This window comes from Onychomys torridus, chromosome 7, assembly GCF_903995425.1.
Source record: "Onychomys torridus chromosome 7, mOncTor1.1, whole genome shotgun sequence".
Classification (NCBI taxonomy): domain Eukaryota; kingdom Metazoa; phylum Chordata; class Mammalia; order Rodentia; family Cricetidae; genus Onychomys; species Onychomys torridus.
The window spans coordinates 52,159,888-52,176,972 of NC_050449.1; the positions used below are offsets into that span (position 1 = coordinate 52,159,888).

General features: G+C 43.5%; 1 protein-coding gene across 3 annotated transcripts in view; it reads right to left on the reverse strand.

Annotated features, from left to right (window-relative positions):
• The window catches only part of Rec114 (REC114 meiotic recombination protein), a 124,737-nt gene extending 110,251 nt beyond the window's left edge, over positions 1-14,486 (reverse strand). For 2 of the 3 annotated variants that reach the window (XM_036193123.1, XM_036193122.1), the window contains exon 1: positions 14,320-14,475. In XM_036193123.1, the coding sequence (XP_036049016.1) occupies positions 14,320-14,475 (156 nt within the window). Of the gene's footprint in view, positions 1-14,319 lie in introns of all 3 variants that reach the window. The other variant, XM_036193121.1, reaches the window with a different exon arrangement.
• Between the last annotated feature and the right edge of the window lie 2,599 nt (positions 14,487-17,085).

Below are 17,085 nucleotides of genomic sequence, written 5' to 3' on the forward strand. Positions count from 1 at the left end.
AGAGAAATATAAAATGAAGTATAAAAAAGTCAAAAGAACTATACAAAAATATAAATTTCAAATGTACTTATTCTAAATTACATCTACCTGAAGGATGAAATAAATTAATCTTCAGATTAGTGACAAATTACGTAACTAATTGGGGGTTCTGTTTTCTGGTTTTAAGACCTCTCAAAAATGTCAGAGCTTTGTATGATGGTCCAAACTGCTGATTTATACATTATAAAATATAAACCCTGTGCAAATGTGCTATGTAGACTACCAACTGCCTCCCCACTGACTGGGGTAGCTAAAGGGTCTCCTGAGTCATTTGTACAGATTTCTAGAGTTATTAGACTAAAGAACATGGTCTTGCCACATACTCACTATAAATGGTACAATTTGGCTTTTTGTTTTACAGAAACACAGTTTTAACAATCAGACCATTATAAGAACAATAACCCTAAAACCTTCCCCCATGCACCTCTAAAAGTAATGAAATATGTAGTTTTTTTTTTCTTTTTGAGCTTACAAAACAAATAAAGTGTACCATGGCATGAGACATAATTCTCCATTTTTTGCCACATACTCTAAGAATAAGATTACCAGTCATGAAATTATCCAGGCCTCTAAACCTTTTGGAGTTACAATATATGCACCCAAGAGGCTAGCGAATCAGGAATTCAAGGTCATCTCTGGCTATAGTAGGCTTGAGGCTAGTCTGGGCCTTAGAGACCCTAACAACAACAGTAACAAGAAGAGAAAACTTAAAAGTTCTCAGCCTGAACTGGGGCAACAGTTCAGATGGTCAAGTGATTGCTCTGCAAGCTTGAAGACTAGAGTTCAGATCCCAGAGCCACACTAAAGCTGGGTATGCAGGGCACTGCACCTGTAATCCCAGAGCCACACTAAAGCTGGGTATGCAGGGCACTGCATCTGCAATCCCAGAGCCACACTAAAGCTGGGTATGCAGGGCACTGCACCTGTAATCCCAGAGCCACACTAAAGCTGGGTATGCATGTCATTGAACTTGTAATCCCAGAGCCACACTAAAGCTGGGTATGCAGGGCACTGCACCTGTAATCTCAGAACCACACTAAAGCTGGGTATGCAGGGCACTGCACCAGTAATCTCAGAACCATACTAAAGCTGGGTATGCAGGGCACTGTACAAGTAATCTCAGAACCATACTAAAGCTGGGTATGCAGGGCACTGCACCTGTAATCTCAGAACCACACTAAAGCTGGGTATACATGTCATTGAACTTGTAATCCTAGAGCCACACTAAATCTGGGTATGCAGGGCATTGCACCTGTAATCTCAGAACCACACTAAAGCTGAGTATGCATGTCATTGAACCTGTAATCCCAGAGCCACACTAAAGCTGGGTATGCAGGGCACTGCATCTGCAATCCCAGAGCCACACTAAAGCTGGGTATGCATATCATTGATCTTGTAATCCCAGAGCCACACTAAAGCAGGGTATGCAGGGCATTGCACCTATAATCCCAGAGCCACACTAAATCTGGGTATGCAGGGCACTGCACCTGTAATCCCAGAGCCACACTAAATCTGGGTATGCAGGGCACTGCACCTGTAATCCCAGAGCCACACTAAATCTAGGTATATATAGCATTGCACCTATAATCTCAGAGGGTAGAAGCGGGGACAGAGAATCACCAAAGCAAGCTTATTAACCAGACAAGCAGAGTTGACGAACTCCATGTTCAGCTAGAGACCCTGCCTCAGAACATAAAGTGGCAAGTCTTTCTGGATCCCTCATGGGAACGTACACACACACATGAACACACACCACAAAACTTAAGAAAATCTTCACAGACTAACAAATCCTACAAAAAACCCATCAACTAAAGCAGGTATGGGGTTGCATGCCTGTAATCAATACTTGGGAAGCTGAGGCAGAAGGATCATGAGTTAGAGGCCAGCTTCTTTTACATAATGAGACTCTTTCTCAAAAACAAAACAAAACCAAAAACCCCAAAACCAAGACCCAAACAAACAAAACACCACGGCCACTACCACCAAACACCAACTAGACTAGAAAGTGGGCCTTTCCACTGGTACACTGAGGTGTTGGTAACTCTCACATTTTCCTCTTGTATCTTCGACCCATTCATAGGGCCAGGAAAGCACTTATACCCAAAGTCTATTTCTAAAGAGGAATTAAAGGTTTTAAAGCGAGTCTCTGGAGCAGCGCTCTCACCGGGGAACTGAGAAGACCCCTGGGTTCCACATAAGCAGGCTGCTGGGCTCGGCTGGCCAGCCACTCAGAGATGCAGCCTTTAACCATCTCTAACAGAGCTTTACAGTGTGTGTGTGGGGGGGGACCCAAACTGGGGAGCATTTAGTACTTGTGGCCCTCCCTCTAAATTGTAACTTCTAAGACTCCTTAAACCACCAAGCTAAAAACACTCTTCTTTGCTGTATCTATCCAGATAAATTCCACCGTAAATAATGTTATGCAAACAAGCCGTGGCCTCCATGGAAACTATGTCTGCTGTACAAAATTAAGCTTTTGTTTTTGAAGAAAGAGAACAAAGTCTGACCCCAAGGTAGAAATATGTATTTATACACTAGACTTTTCGGAACAAGTAATGATTCTGTCATAAGAAAAAAATGTTGGAACAATCAGTTACAAGATCCTTCCTCAAAATTCAAGGCAACCTACAGTGAGTGTAGCATATGCTCCACTTAGGCAGCACCCCAAGTGTGGAATACTTCTGTGTCAGCCAGGTCGTGCTAGAGCGCCCTACAGGCACTGACACTTCTCCAGAACTCCAAAGATGTGTTTCTCGCTCACTGCCCACCCGTCCTGTCTGTTTTCCTACTGTGTCTCACACTGCCTGCCACTCTTACTACAGGCCTGGCAAGCGTGCCAAAGGAAAAAGGAAGAGCTATCAGGCTCTGGCTCTTCAAGCTTCTGCCTATGACCTGTCAATTATGCTCACATTTCACTGCCCCAAACCAGTCACATCCCAGGCACATGTAACTTAACATAGGCCAAGTGAAATTATAGTATGTTTGGATAGCACCAACAACTACCCCTTTGTAAAAGACATTATTGGAGTCAGGTAGACCTAGAGTCAAATCTTAGCCTTACCACTTACAAGTATAATTTTTTCATCTGTAAAAGAGAAATAGTACTTACTACCATGCAAACTTTTGCACAGCTTGTTAACTGTGGGTCATGGTCCCTAACTGAATACGGAGGTAGTGAAAAAAAAAATGTACCAATAGCAGAATGTTTTTGAACACCAACAGCCAAGAAATGATTCTATGTTGCATGACGGGACTTCATTGCATGCAGCCTTATTACTGAACACACAACATGTACACTTTGCCCTCCACATGTACTTATGCCACACACCAATGAACACTGCTTGAAACACCCTGGCTAGGATTTGAGACTACTGTGTGTTATGAATTATGGAGTGTTTACTATACAGAAGAAGTCTTCTGTTCTTATAGAAATATGGTTTAGTAGCAGGAAACAATTACCTTTAGTATTTTTCCACTGTCAGTCCTTGGTATACCTCTAGTTTATACTGTGTTAGGATGTTTGGTTTTTAAAACTGCTGCTGGCTTGGGAGGCTTAATTTTAAAAATTAACTGCGGGTTGGGGATTTAGCTCAGTGGTAGAGCGCTTGCCTAGCAAGCACAGGGTCCTGGGTTCGATCCTCAGCTCAAAAAAAAAAAAAAAATTGCTGTTTGAGGGCTGGAGAGGGGGCTCTGCAGTTAAGATTTCTCACTGTTCTTATGGAGGACCTGAGTTTGATTTCCAGCACCCACATGGCCTCTCCTAACCGTCTATAACTCCAGTTCCAGAGGATCTGATGCCTTCTGGCCTCCAAAGGCCCACCATTCATGAGGTACACCTGCATAGAGGCAGGCACACATATGTATAGAAAATTAGTAAATCTTTAAAAGTTGACATTTGAGTTGCTGGCTTGGGTCCCACAAAAATTGTTAAAGAAAAAGCTAGTTAAATGAATTTTGGCTCGGGATTAGAACCAAATTTCCAACACGTTTTGAAATGGCCTTAGGCCTACTTCTGCTGTCTTGTGCTGCCTACCGACACGAAGTAGCGTTCTCATCACTGACAAGTAGAAAAGCAAAATACCAACCCTAAAAACCACCAATGATGCTCTACATCCTACAATTAAATCTACTAACATTCAAATCTAGGTGTAAAATTAAACAAGCACAACCAAAGAGTTGTTTCAAAATAAGTAATTTATGATTCTCATCAGTGACTGCTTGATTTCTATACCTATTTTACATACTTATGTATCCAAAGTTGCACAATAATGACTTGGTCACAAAGGGCTGGGAGCAGAAAAAGCTTAAAAGCCCTGCTTATAGAATTTTCAAAGATTAAAGGACATTGTGAGGTTAGATGTTCAGCAGAATGCTTAGCTTTGATTCACCCATTCAGTAAAACTTTATGGAGCACTAGCCAGGCACCAGGCCAGAAATGAGCATGCAGTATTTACACACTAAGTAACAGTTAATTTTGTTACTTCTACTAATCCACTTTCTGTTGGTATAATGAAATTCCCAAGACTGGGAACTTTATAAACAAGTTCCTTTAGCTCATGGTTTTGGAGGCTCAAAGTCTAAGGTTAAGTGGCTCAGTAAGCCTGGATTCTGGTGAGGCTCCCCAATGGTGAGGCTCCCTGCTCATATTATAACACAGTGCAGAAGCAGAAAGGAAACATGGCCAAGTACAGAAGGCACAGGATACATGGGGCAATGACCTTTAGTTCTCAGGAGAATGAACCCATGCTCTGAGATCAGCATTAATCCCTTCTGAGGATGGTGCTAATTACCACGCACTGGACCTCCGTCACACTAGAGACCAGGTGCCCAGCACACCGGACTTTGAGGAACACATGGAAAACAGCATTGTCATCACAAATGCCTTCTGAGTTCCTACCACAGACTCAGAGATAAGTCATCAGAGTCAGAAGCATGTTAACTCACTGCCAACTCACCTCAGATATTCATTTTCCTTTTATATGGTAAGAGGACACATGACCTTGTGGCATACATCATTAAGTCATGTGAGTTTAAGTTCTGTCTACCATGTTGTAAGGTGAAGCAACACATGGTGGCTAACAGGAAGCTCCTCAAGAGACAGAACTCTGTCCACATCATCCCTTCTTCAAGCTTCTAGAACACTGGTTCTTTCTCAGACTGACTATAGTGTCTTAATTTCTCTTCCTGTTGCTGTGATAAAATACTCCGAGACAAAGGCAACAGAAGGAAGAAAAGGTTGGCTATGGATCACAGTTTATGGGTCCATCACAGCAGAGAAGTCATGGGGGCCTGAGCTTGTGGTAGCTGGTCACGCTGCATCCACAGTCAGAAAGTTGAGTGTATGTAATCCAGGATCCAAGTTCATCAGATGGTGCCTCCACATTCAAAGTAGGTCTTCTCATTTCAATTAACCATATGAAGAGAATCCTTCACAGGTATACCCAGAGGCTAGCCTAATCTAGACAATTATTCACAAGTGTGCCCAGAGGCTTGTCTCAAGGATAATCCTAGATCCTGTCAAGCTGACAGTATTAACCATCATGTAGTAGAATGTTATTTTAAGGTGTGTTACTTTTGTTTATGCTGCATTTGTTTAACTCTGTAAAGCTGTGTTACTGTGCCTGTCTAAAACACCTAATGGTCTAATAAAGAGCTGAATGGCCAATAGCAAGGCAGGAGAAAGAATAGGCAGGGCTGGCAGGCAGAGAGTATGAACAGAAAGAGAATTCAGGGAAGAGGGATTGGAGAGCTAGGGACCAGAGAAGGAGAAGGACTCCAGGGGCCAGCCACCCAGCTACACAGCAAGCCACAGAGTAAGAGTAAGATTTGCAGAAGTTAGAGAATGGGCAAAAGGTAGTTGGAATAAGTTAAGAAAAGCTGGCAAGAAATAAGCCAAGCTAAGGCAGGGCATTCATAAGTAAGAATAAGCCTCCATGTGTGATTTATTTGGGAGGTGGGTAGCAGTCCCCTCAAAAAGAGCAAAAACCCCCAACAATACCATCACAGTAGTCATGCATAGCAGAACAACAGAATGAAAGAAGATTCAGATCCTGACACTGGAGCATCACTCCAGCTCTGGACTTAAGATGAAAGATGTTTGTCTCTCTGGGTCTGGGTTACCTCAATCTGGTTGATTTTTTTTCTAGTTCCATCCATTTGCCAGCCAATTTCATGATATCTTCTTTCTTTCTTTCATTTTTTTTGTTTTTGTTTTTTGTTTTGTTTTGTTTTTTGAAAGACAGGTTTTCTCTGTGTAACAGCTCTGGCTGTCCTGGAACTCAATTTGTAGAGCAGGCTGGCCTTGAACTCACAGAGATCTGCTGCCTCCTAAGTGCTGGGATTAAAGGTATATGTCACCACTGCCAGGCCTATACCCCATTTTTTATTGGATTATTTGGTTTGTTTATTTCTAGTTTCTTGAGTTCTTTATATATTTTGGATATTAGCCCTTTGTCAGATGTGGACTTGGTGAAAATCTTTTCCCATTCTGTAGGCTGCTGTTTTGACTTACTGATATGTCCTTTGCCTTACAGAAGCTTTTCAGTTTCATGAGGTATTAATTGTTGAACTGACCATCTTCTGTAACTAGGTGAAGCCTCCAGTGGAGGAGGGACTGGGATACCAACCCAGCCACAAAACCTTCAACCTAAAATTGTCCTGCCTGCAAGATGTGCTGGGGGAAAGGTGGCGCAGGACTTGTGGCAGTGGCCAACCAATGACTGGTCCAACTTGAGACCCACACCATGAGAGGGAGCCCATGCCTGAACTGCCTGGAGGACCAGGAACCAGAGGCTGGATAGCCCAGAGACCTAGGATAGAACCAAACAGGACTGGGGGAAAAAGGAGTCAGTAAAATGATTCCTTTTGTTTGTTTGTTTGTTTTTTTGAGGTTTCTCTGTGTAGTTTTGGTGCCTATTCTGGATCTCACTCTGTAGCCCAGGCTGGCCTCAAACTCACAGGGATCCGCCTGGCTCTGCCTCCCGAGTGCTGGGATTAAAGGCGTGCACCACCACTGCCTGGCTTTTTTCCATTCTCTTTTTTTCTTTTTAGTAAAATGATTCCTAATGATAGTCTGCTACAATCATAGACTGGAGCCAAGCATAATTATCATCAGAGAGGTTCCATCCAGCAAGTGATTGGAGCAGATATAGAGACCTACAGCCAAACATTAGGTGGATTTTGGAGAATACCATGGAAGAAAAGGAGAAAGGGTTATAGGAGCCAGGGGGCTAAGGACACAATATGAACATGACCCACAGAAGCAACTAACCAGGACTGACGGGCTCACAGAGACTAAAATGACAATCAGGGAGCCTGTGTAGGTCTGACTTAGGTCCTCTGCATGGTTGTGTAGCTTGGTGTTCTTTGCAGAACTGCTAACAGTGGGAGTGGGGGCTTCTCTGACTCTTTTGCCTGCTCTTGGGACCCTTTTCCTCCTACCAGGAAAAGATTGCCTTGTCCAGCCTTGACATGAGGGTTTGTGCCTAGTCTTATTGTAACTTGTTCTGCCATGTTCAGTTGGTATCCCTAGGAGGCCTGCTCTTTTCTGAAGATAAACAGAGGAAGAATGGATCTGGAGGAGAGGGGAGGTGTGAGAGGGACTGGTAGGAGAGGAGAGAGGGGAAACTTAGGTCAGGATGTAATATATGAGAGAAGAATTAATTAATTTATTAATTTTAAAACTAGATGTTTCTTAAGAGAATAGTAACTCTTGACAGTAATTCTACATCTTCAGGAGAAAAGATAGCAACACAGGAATCAGCAGCATGTGGCAGAATGAGGAAGGTCCTGGCTTTAGAATCTGTCTTTCCACTACCTGTGTCAACCTTTGGTAAGCTATTTAACTAGCCAGGTTTTAACTTCTTGTCTACACCATCTAAGACCCAGAGAATTATGAGAAGAACATGGGATGTACATGGGAAGAAGTGGATGGAAAGCCTCTCATGAAGGCTGTCTGTCCATCTCGAGGAGTGTGGCTCCAAGGGCCCACTCTACCCATTCTAACCAACATTGGAATACCTAATACAGTCACGGCTACAGAATGGTGTTTCAGCCCAAAACAAGCCACAGGACCACACTCACAACAATGGTCCCATAAAACAGTAACATTTAATGACATGCTACTCATTTTGGTTTGTCTACCTATAGAGTGGGATGTTAGTTTAACAACACAATTGTCTAATGATGCTGTGCTCAGAATTTAACTATATTGTTAAGGGTAACATGATTGTATTTTAAGACTGTGTGAGGTCAGGCCAGGTGGAACACCCTGTAATCCCAGCACTGGAGAAGGTGAGGCAGGAACACTGAAACCAGCCAAGGCCACACAGTAAGACCTGTATCTAACAAACAACAAAAAGACTGAGTGGACCCCAAGGACAGTTCCACAGCGCCTCCAGGGAAACAATGCAGAGGAGAGAGAACAGGTGAAAGCAACCTAAGGGCTCACTGTGGACTTCCTTTTCAGACTGGCATGAAGCAACAGGGGTCAAATTTACTCTCCTGCCTAAACAACTAAAGTCCTGAGTAAATTAGAGGGGGCATCCGTTTTCAAGTTATTGGGTACAGGAATGAAGGACAGGATTTCTGAGAAATTGCAAGATATGAAGTGAGCTCTCCTACTATTGCCCCAAAGAGTTGTAAGATATAAGTAGGAAGAAGTCAGCAAAATGCAAAATTATGAAGTGTCACACAGACATCAACCATGCCTCTCACTGCTTGGAGAATTTCCATAGTGAAGTGCAAGAAAAAAAAAAAAATCAACCCAGACAGGATCTAGGGAAGTCTCCCTGAGTTTAAGAGGTGGAGCTGTATTGCCAAGAAGGCAGAGAGGCAAGACTACATGGGACAGAATACCAGAGTAAACCCAGAGTGGCCACCAGTCATTCCAAAGCCTGTCCTTCAGTGCAGCCCTGCTCAGGACACATGGCTGGGGAAAGAACCACCTCTGTGTATGTAGTGGAGCACTGCCTAGACCTACACAGAGCCCTGAACACTGCCTTCTGTTTAGCAACCAGAGTGAAAGACACTTCATTTATGGGGCACTGGGTAGCATTCTCTCGAGAAATTTCCTTCAGGAGTTGGTGAGGGTTAGTCCTAAACCAAATGCTCTGCTGATCTTCACATAGTTTACAAAACAGACTTGAAAGAATGCAACTCTTTCCAAGTAACTTATCCCATGTGTGTGTGTGGGGGGGGGGGGGTAGAGGGGGGGGGATGGGGTGTTGCTGGAGTATTTATAGAAACACAAAATTTTCCTGGACCCAACAACTTAAAATTCACAACAATAAGGATCTACTAAAAAATCACCAGCATACAAAGAAGAACTGCTATTTTGCTATTTCTTTAAAATAATTTTCTTGAAATTTTACTGAATCTTAAATTGTCCTGAAGACATTAACAAAATCATTTTAATTATGTTCACTTTATATGCTACTTTGAAAACTCCTGAAATACTAACATTTCTAAGGTGAGCAGCCCTGTAATTAAAAGCATGAGCTTTAAAGACAAGAAAACTAGAGTCTGAATTACTCCCAACTTCTCTCTAAACTCTGAGAAAAGCCACAGAACATCCCTCAGTTTCAGCTGACTGATTCACAAAATAATATTTGCTTCTTAGGGCTGCAGTAAGAGGCAGGCATGTTTTTGATCCCAGCACTTGGGAGGTAGAAACAGACAGACCTCTGTGAGTTCAAGCCAGTCTGGTCTGTAAGTTCCAGGCAGCTAGACCTACACAGTGAGACCCTGTCTCAAAAATGGAAAAAAAAAAAAAAAAAAAGGTTGCCATGCCACACATTCAGACAAACATTACTAAGGATTTAGCATGTGTCGGGGAGCACAAAGGCTCTAGAAATATGAAAGAGAAAGGTGCTGTGAGATGTCTTTCTGTATGCTGTGACTATGCGTGGCTCCCTTTGGATAATAAATAAAGCTGTTTTGGCCTATGGCAAGAAAACTTACAGCCAGGTGGGAAATTCTAGCAGAGAGACAGAGAAGGGCGGAGTTGAGGAGATGCCAGCCTGCCACTGAAGGAGTAACAAGAGGCCAGCAGACTGGTTAACACCACGGCCACATGGCAACATATAGATTAACAGAAATGGGTTGAGTTAAATTTTAAGAACTAGCTAGCAAGAAGCCTGACCCATAGGCCATACAGTTTGTAAGTAATATAAGCCTTGGTGTGTTTACTTGGGACTGAGCAGCTGCGCAAGACTGGGCAGGACACAGGAAAACTTGCAGCTACAGAAAGGGCCTCAAAGCATACTACTCTACATTGAACTCACATTAAAAGTTCAACTCAAGTACAAACTTCATATTCCATTTCTTGGTTTCTAAGTAGGGCAATTATTTTAAGGTTCGCCTACAAAAATTAAAGGATCATTTTTTTTCTTTGAAAAAATAATCTAAGAAGTTGTCAGGTTCAACCAATCAAGGCATGTGTCGGAAATATTTAGAATCTCAAAAACATGGTAAAACTTTAATTGAAAAGCAACCTGCAATTAACATCACCTTTCAAAATTCTCAAATTAACAGAGTAAATTATATACAGACATAAAATGGACCAATCTGTTGTGATGATAATTTTTGTCAGAAAGGCTGGGCCAATAGATATATAGAACAAAAATCAAGTTCAAGTTTGTATTTCATTTTCTCTTTCCGCTTAGATGATGACATAGGGCTTAAGTAGTAACCCCACTAATAAAATATTTGCATATTCATTTTGAATCTAACTTAGTCATGCCTCTATAAATTCATTTTATTAATTGCACTACATAGCAGCTCACTTCACTCAGGGTCTCCCAAATTCCTGCCTCTCAAAGCGTAGTCTCCAAACCATCACCAGTACCACCCGGGAGCTTACCAAGATGGCCAAATCTCACTCCCCACAACAATCTATTCTGGTTGAGTCAGCATTCACCTTTTAACAAACTCCCCACAGGATGACTATGAACACTGATGCCTGAGTAGCAAAGCTGTAAACTATGGTGGGTTTGGGGGTTTTATTTTGTTCACTGTTAAAAAAAAGTTTACTTGCTGCCAAATTGTGCGACATGTAATAACAATTCAGAAGTAAACAGAATCAGCATGGTGGACATTCTCTGTATACCATGTCTCCTAACTTGACCTTACCTCTCAACTAGGACTTGTAGTCTGAGAAGTCTTGCTCTATTCATCTTTCTCTTGACAGATAGTTTTGTCAGCATGTGGCCACTGTGATGAGCATCCTCTTTGAAGCTAAACAATTACACATATGGGATCAAGAGAACAGAGTTGCTCCATAATTTGGGGGGCAATTAAAAAATCAAAATGGAAGCCTGGTGGCAGTGGCGCATGCCTTTAATCCCAACACTTGGGAGGCAGAGCCAGGTGGATCTCTGAGTTCCAGGCCAACCTGGTCTACATAGTGAGATCCAGGACAGGCGCCAAAACCACACAGTCTTGAAAAACCAAACCAAACAAAATTTATCCACAATTGAATTTGAAACATTCCATATGAAAAAAAAAAAAAACAACCTACCAGAATGACTATATCAAAATAAATTTCTGTGTATCATCTAACACATAGTTTTATTGTAGGTACCACACATTTTTAAAAGAAATTCACATGGGACTTGCAGAGTACAGTATTATTGTTACTATTATACCAAAGTCACAGTGCCTATAAAATAGAACAAGCTATGGAGAGATGGCTCAGAGGTTAAGAGCATCAACTGCTCTTCCTAAGGTCCTGAGTTCAATGCCCAGCAACCACATGGTGGCTCACAACCATCTGTAATGAGATCTGGTGCCCTCTTCTGGCCTGCAAGGACACATGCAGACAGAACATTGTATGTATAATAAATAAATAAATCTTTTTTTAAAAAAAAAAAAAATAGAACAAATCCTGTTTCTCTTTCATTTAAAAGAAATATGTGACAGACCCAAGTTGAAACTGATCACAGCAGGCAGGATGGCTGGGCACAGATTCAAAGCAAGGCACAAATATCCAGTTTTCAAAATCCCTGCAAACACCAACTTCATCTCTTATCACTATGGCCATGGTGTTATGTCAAACATTTGAAAACAGCTGAAAAGTGCTGTTCCTTATAAGCAATTATGAAGAGCTTTGCAAAGAGAAGGAAAAAAATTGTAATAACAGTTAACACCTTAAAGTGGTCAAAACGCCCATGCTCTGGGTTGCAATGTATTCAGGTAAGGCTGAACCTGAGCCAATGCACCCAACACGGAGCGAAGGATTGAAAAGGATTAAAGAGTGGCTAGGAGAAATTATCAAGAAGCTACTGAAGCAGTCTTGGAAGTTAAATATGGCCTCCAACATCCCTGGCCTTTTATAAGATCCAATTATAGATCCGTCATACTTGCATTTAACTCCTCCTCACTCCATTTTGCATTTTTGGCCTATATCTTCTTTAAGGATACAGAGTTCCACAAGAGCACAATAAGATGTTTAGTGATTTTTTTTAAATGGGCCTAAATATATTGATTTCCAGTTTTAGAGTACCATTTACTCTAATATTTCAGAACGTCATGAATAGTTCACAATGTTCTAGTTGTATTCACACCCCCAGCCAAAGCTCTCAGAACTGCACACTTGCCTCTACTTACCCACCTGTCAGTCACTTTTCAATCCCCTCTGGCTGGCTTCTAGACCAAACTCGCTCAAACTCCTCTTCAACCATGAATAACCCTTCGTGTAGCTAAATACAATGGCCGCCCTCTAGTCATTCAACAAACTTAACCCAGCGAGAACTCTCTTCATTCTCCTAGGCACTTTACAACTCTCCAGCCCTTGTCAATCTGTGAGGTTCCGACACTTGTAACTGACCTACAGTTGTTGCACTACCTTGAGAACAGGTCCTGGAATCTCCTCTAACCTCACACCTTCACACATCCAGATCCGCCTTCTGAGTCCAGAACAGTACACCCAACCGTGCACACGTGGCATTTCACTGTGCACATGAAGATCAACCCACGCAAATCTGAAGCCTTAGAGCTTCCTGTTTCCCTCCAGGGCATCCCATTCCTCCGATGTGCCTCTGCCAGAAACCAAATCCCTTTACCCTCCCTGCTCACATTCAATCAATCGTCACCTTTGGTTTCTATCCTCCGTCTCTACTGTCTCCCCACCCATCCCCACAGGCCTGAGGTGTCATTATCTTTTGTCTTCCTGAATTCACTGATACTGTCCTCTAATTCCATCTACAAAGACAGAGTGATTTGTCAAAGAAGAAAACGATTAAAACCCTTCCTCTGGCTTGCCCGTGGGCTCTGAGAATATTCGTAAGACACCTGTCCTCTCCAGACATCCACACCACTTACACTCATTTCCTTGATTCCCTAAGCACTAACCTTTTTATATATTAGATCTGCTAAGGTTTTTCTCAGGTGTGGAGCCTTTCACATGTTATAACTTCCACCTGGAATATATGTTTCTCTTTACTTTTACCCACCGCAATCCAGAAACATAAACAACTAACTCAGTGTACATGCACACATGCCCTACGAAGTAAGCCTGTTATTTTTATTCCTGTTACGTCTCTACTACACTTATTTCAATATAACATCAAGATATTATTTCTATTTTACGATAAATAAGATTCAGAGAAGCCAAGCAGCTTAACCGAGAACATGGAAATTCACCATCCACGCTGGATTTCAGGGGCTGGCAGTGTATCTCAGTGGTAAAGCACATGCTTAGCACACAGGAGACCTTGGTCCAATCCCCAGCACCCAAACTAAAACAGCTGGAATCGAACTTCAGTCTTGTGTAGGTGCTTGACTACCAAAGAGCACGACAATTTAGCTATGGATGACTTAATTCTCCCTGCCACAATTTACACAGTTATCTGGGTAAACACTATGTCCTCAGGAAACCAGGATCAATGGGTCGAGAGACGCAGCTCAGAGATGGGGCACCATAGATTGCCCCAGCTCCATGAAAAAACAAAACCATGCATGACAGCAGGGACAGTTTAGGCCTTGCTCCATGTTAAATCCCTAGCATACTGAACAGCGTCTACTATGCAACTCATGTTCAATCGGCATTTGTCGAATATATGAGTGTTTATCTCACTCTTGCATAATTAGTTTGAGAATGAAATCAACTACAACTTATGCCTCCTATTCCTACTCAGACACAAGTTTCCTACATTAGCCCCTCCGGTCCTCGTAGAGGTAGGTGTGAGGCTGGGGCACTGGCCCTATGTGGCGGTGGCCAGGGTCCTCCTTACTTCCCTGGGGATCTGGCAGCTGCAGGTCCTTCCCTCCCTCAGGCCTCACCTTCCAAGTGGGCGAGGACGCCACAGCATCCTCCGAGCTAGGCCCAGGCGACTCTGCGGTGTCCAAGAGCATGAAGCGACCATAGCGCTTCAGAGGCCACTGGGAGACTTCTCCTGGAAGGCCGAGGCCCGAGGCGACATTGCCCGCCTCAGCCATGCCTGCCCCCGGGCCTGGAAAGCCTGCCTCCACGTGACACCTCCGACAATCAGCCAGCCAATCAGGAAGCGCGGTGGCTCAAGGCCCACCCTGCCCCTAAGCGGAAAGCGGAGGATGCCTTTACCGGAAGTGTGCTCTTCGCTGGGTTTTTCTTTTTCTTTCTTTCCTTCCTTCCTTCCTTCCTTCCTTCCTTCCTTCCTTCCTTCCTTCCTTCCTTCCTTCCTTCCTTCCTTCCTTCCTTCCTTCCTTCCTTCCTTCCTTCCTTCCTTCCTTCCTTCCTTCCTTCCTTCCTTCCTTCCTTCCTTCCTTTTTTGCCTTTGGTACCCAAGAGAGATTGTCACGATTTCTGCCTGGAAGTGAGGCTATTATGCGTACAGCTTGGACGGTTTCAGCGCCAGCATGGGAGACTTCACATTCCCTCAAGCCAACCCCTGTCATTCATCAGCCCCGAGCCTTGAGAGATTTCCCAAACTGGCAGACTTCCTCATAACAGCTAAAGACAGGGACTAGACTGGCTCTCTAAGGTGTCTCCCTCCTCACAGCAGTCTCTCAGATCATGGCATCTCTTCACATCCTACCTCAAATCAACCACAACCATTCAGGAACCATGGCTACTTTCTCATCAACCTGTGCCCCTGGGCATATCGCCTCCTTTCTTTGCCTGAAGAGAGGAGCAGATGGGTATGGGGCAGCCAAGCAGCAAAAGGTGTACCTCCATCAAACAGCAAGCAAATGACATTTCTGGGTGATTTATAGCCAGCAAAACATTTCCACATCTGTTAGTTCATGTATCCTCCCAACAACCTTGTGGTGAGTTACAGAAACAACAGGGATTATTACCCCACCCCCTACCCCAGAGCTGATGGTGGTAAAATAAGGTCCAGGGAGCAAAGCTGGTGAATGGTAGAGCTAAAGTAGAACTGTGGGCCCCAGAGTCTCTTCCTATGTCTGTTCCACTTAAAGGGATTTAAGTATTTATACAATCTGTGTCAAATCAGAATACTGTATACAGAGAATGGAAGCTATGTTAACCAAACACCAAGTAAAAACAAATGGAAAACGTCAAAGTTTTTTTAAATTGGGTTTTGTTTTCTTTCTGTTTTGGGACAGGATCTCATTCTCTAGCCTAGGCTGGTCTCAAACTTGTGGTGAGCCTACCTCAGCCTCCTGAATGATGGGATTACAGCTAGGAGCCATCAATCCTGACTCAATTCAAACAGTTTTAAACTACACAGTAAACGTTTAGAGAATGGTTGGTAAGGTGGTAATTTGTTCAGTACAATGCATCAACTATCTATAGTGTGCCAAAACTATGCTGGTCAACAACTGGTTACGAAAATAGTTACCCATTCTTATGATGCACACTCAGCCTCTGGGATCTCAGGATCTAATAAGGAAGCATGAAGCAAGGTGCAAACACACTCATTTGTCTAAGGTCACATGCCCAGTGGGCAGCAGAGCCTCAGAATAACTATGGGCTCCACAGCGGCTCCACGTGTCAGCCCCATTCACAAAGAATTTAAGTATTTCTAAGGCTAGGCTACCTCAGGAGCTTGATACCTGTAGCTGACAGGAAATGCTGTGTCATGGCTCATAAGTCTTCAAGGAGGGAGTGGCGGTGGCATTTGACTTGGGGCTTGAAGGGTGGGAGTTTCCTAAGGAATGGTGAGGAAGCTGGCATCCCATGGGGGGCAGGGTTGAAGATCAGAGAGACAGAGGTGGCGGCAAAGCTCGTGCTTAAAAGAAGGGAGTTGGAGCCGGGCGGCGGTGGTGGTGCACGCCTGTAATCCCAGCACTCGGGAGGCAGAGGCAGGTGGATCTCTGTGAGTTCGAAGCTAACCTGGTCTACAGAGCTAGTCCAGGACAGGCTCCAAAGCTACAGAGAAACCCTGTCTCGAAAAACCAAAAAAAAAAAAAAAGGGAGTTGGGGCAGAAAAGCACCTGACTGGCTGGTGGTTAGGAATGTGAAAATTTGCATAAGTAAGTGACACTGCCCCAGTGGGGGTCCAGGCAGATTAATCTGGGGGGCTGGGGAACGGGGACAAATGAGATAAATTGGATTAAAGGCAAGGGGAATTTGTTTCTAACCATTTCGTTCATTCAGTAAAGCTTACTGAAAAGGTCAGGTTTCAGAAACTGCTTCTGAAGGTCCTGAAATGACACAGCAGTACTGTCTTTAGTGTGGTGGTAAATGGTTAAAAGCTTGGTTTGGATCTCAGGTTTGTGGCTTGCCAGCTGTGTGACCTTGGGAAGGTCACTCACCCTCTCTGTAAAATAGGAGCATTAAACAACTACCTCACGGGATCCCGACAAGATGAAATGAGCGTATACGGGAGGAAACACTTGATAAACTGTAAATGCTACACGTGTTGATCCTTTCTGTTTCCAGGGTTAAAGTGACTTTCCACGGGCCTGCTACAGGAAGGGAGGATGGGAACAGAAGGCTGACACTGAGTCTCAGGGGCACTCACCTTCCAGGTCCAGGGTTGCAGCTGCTGTCAGAAACCCTTCACAGGAGCAGATGGTGCTCACAGTTGGGACCCTGTCAGTGCCCAAGGACACCCAGAGCCCTGCTGAGTTACCACCTGCAAGCTCCCTTCCTAGACAATA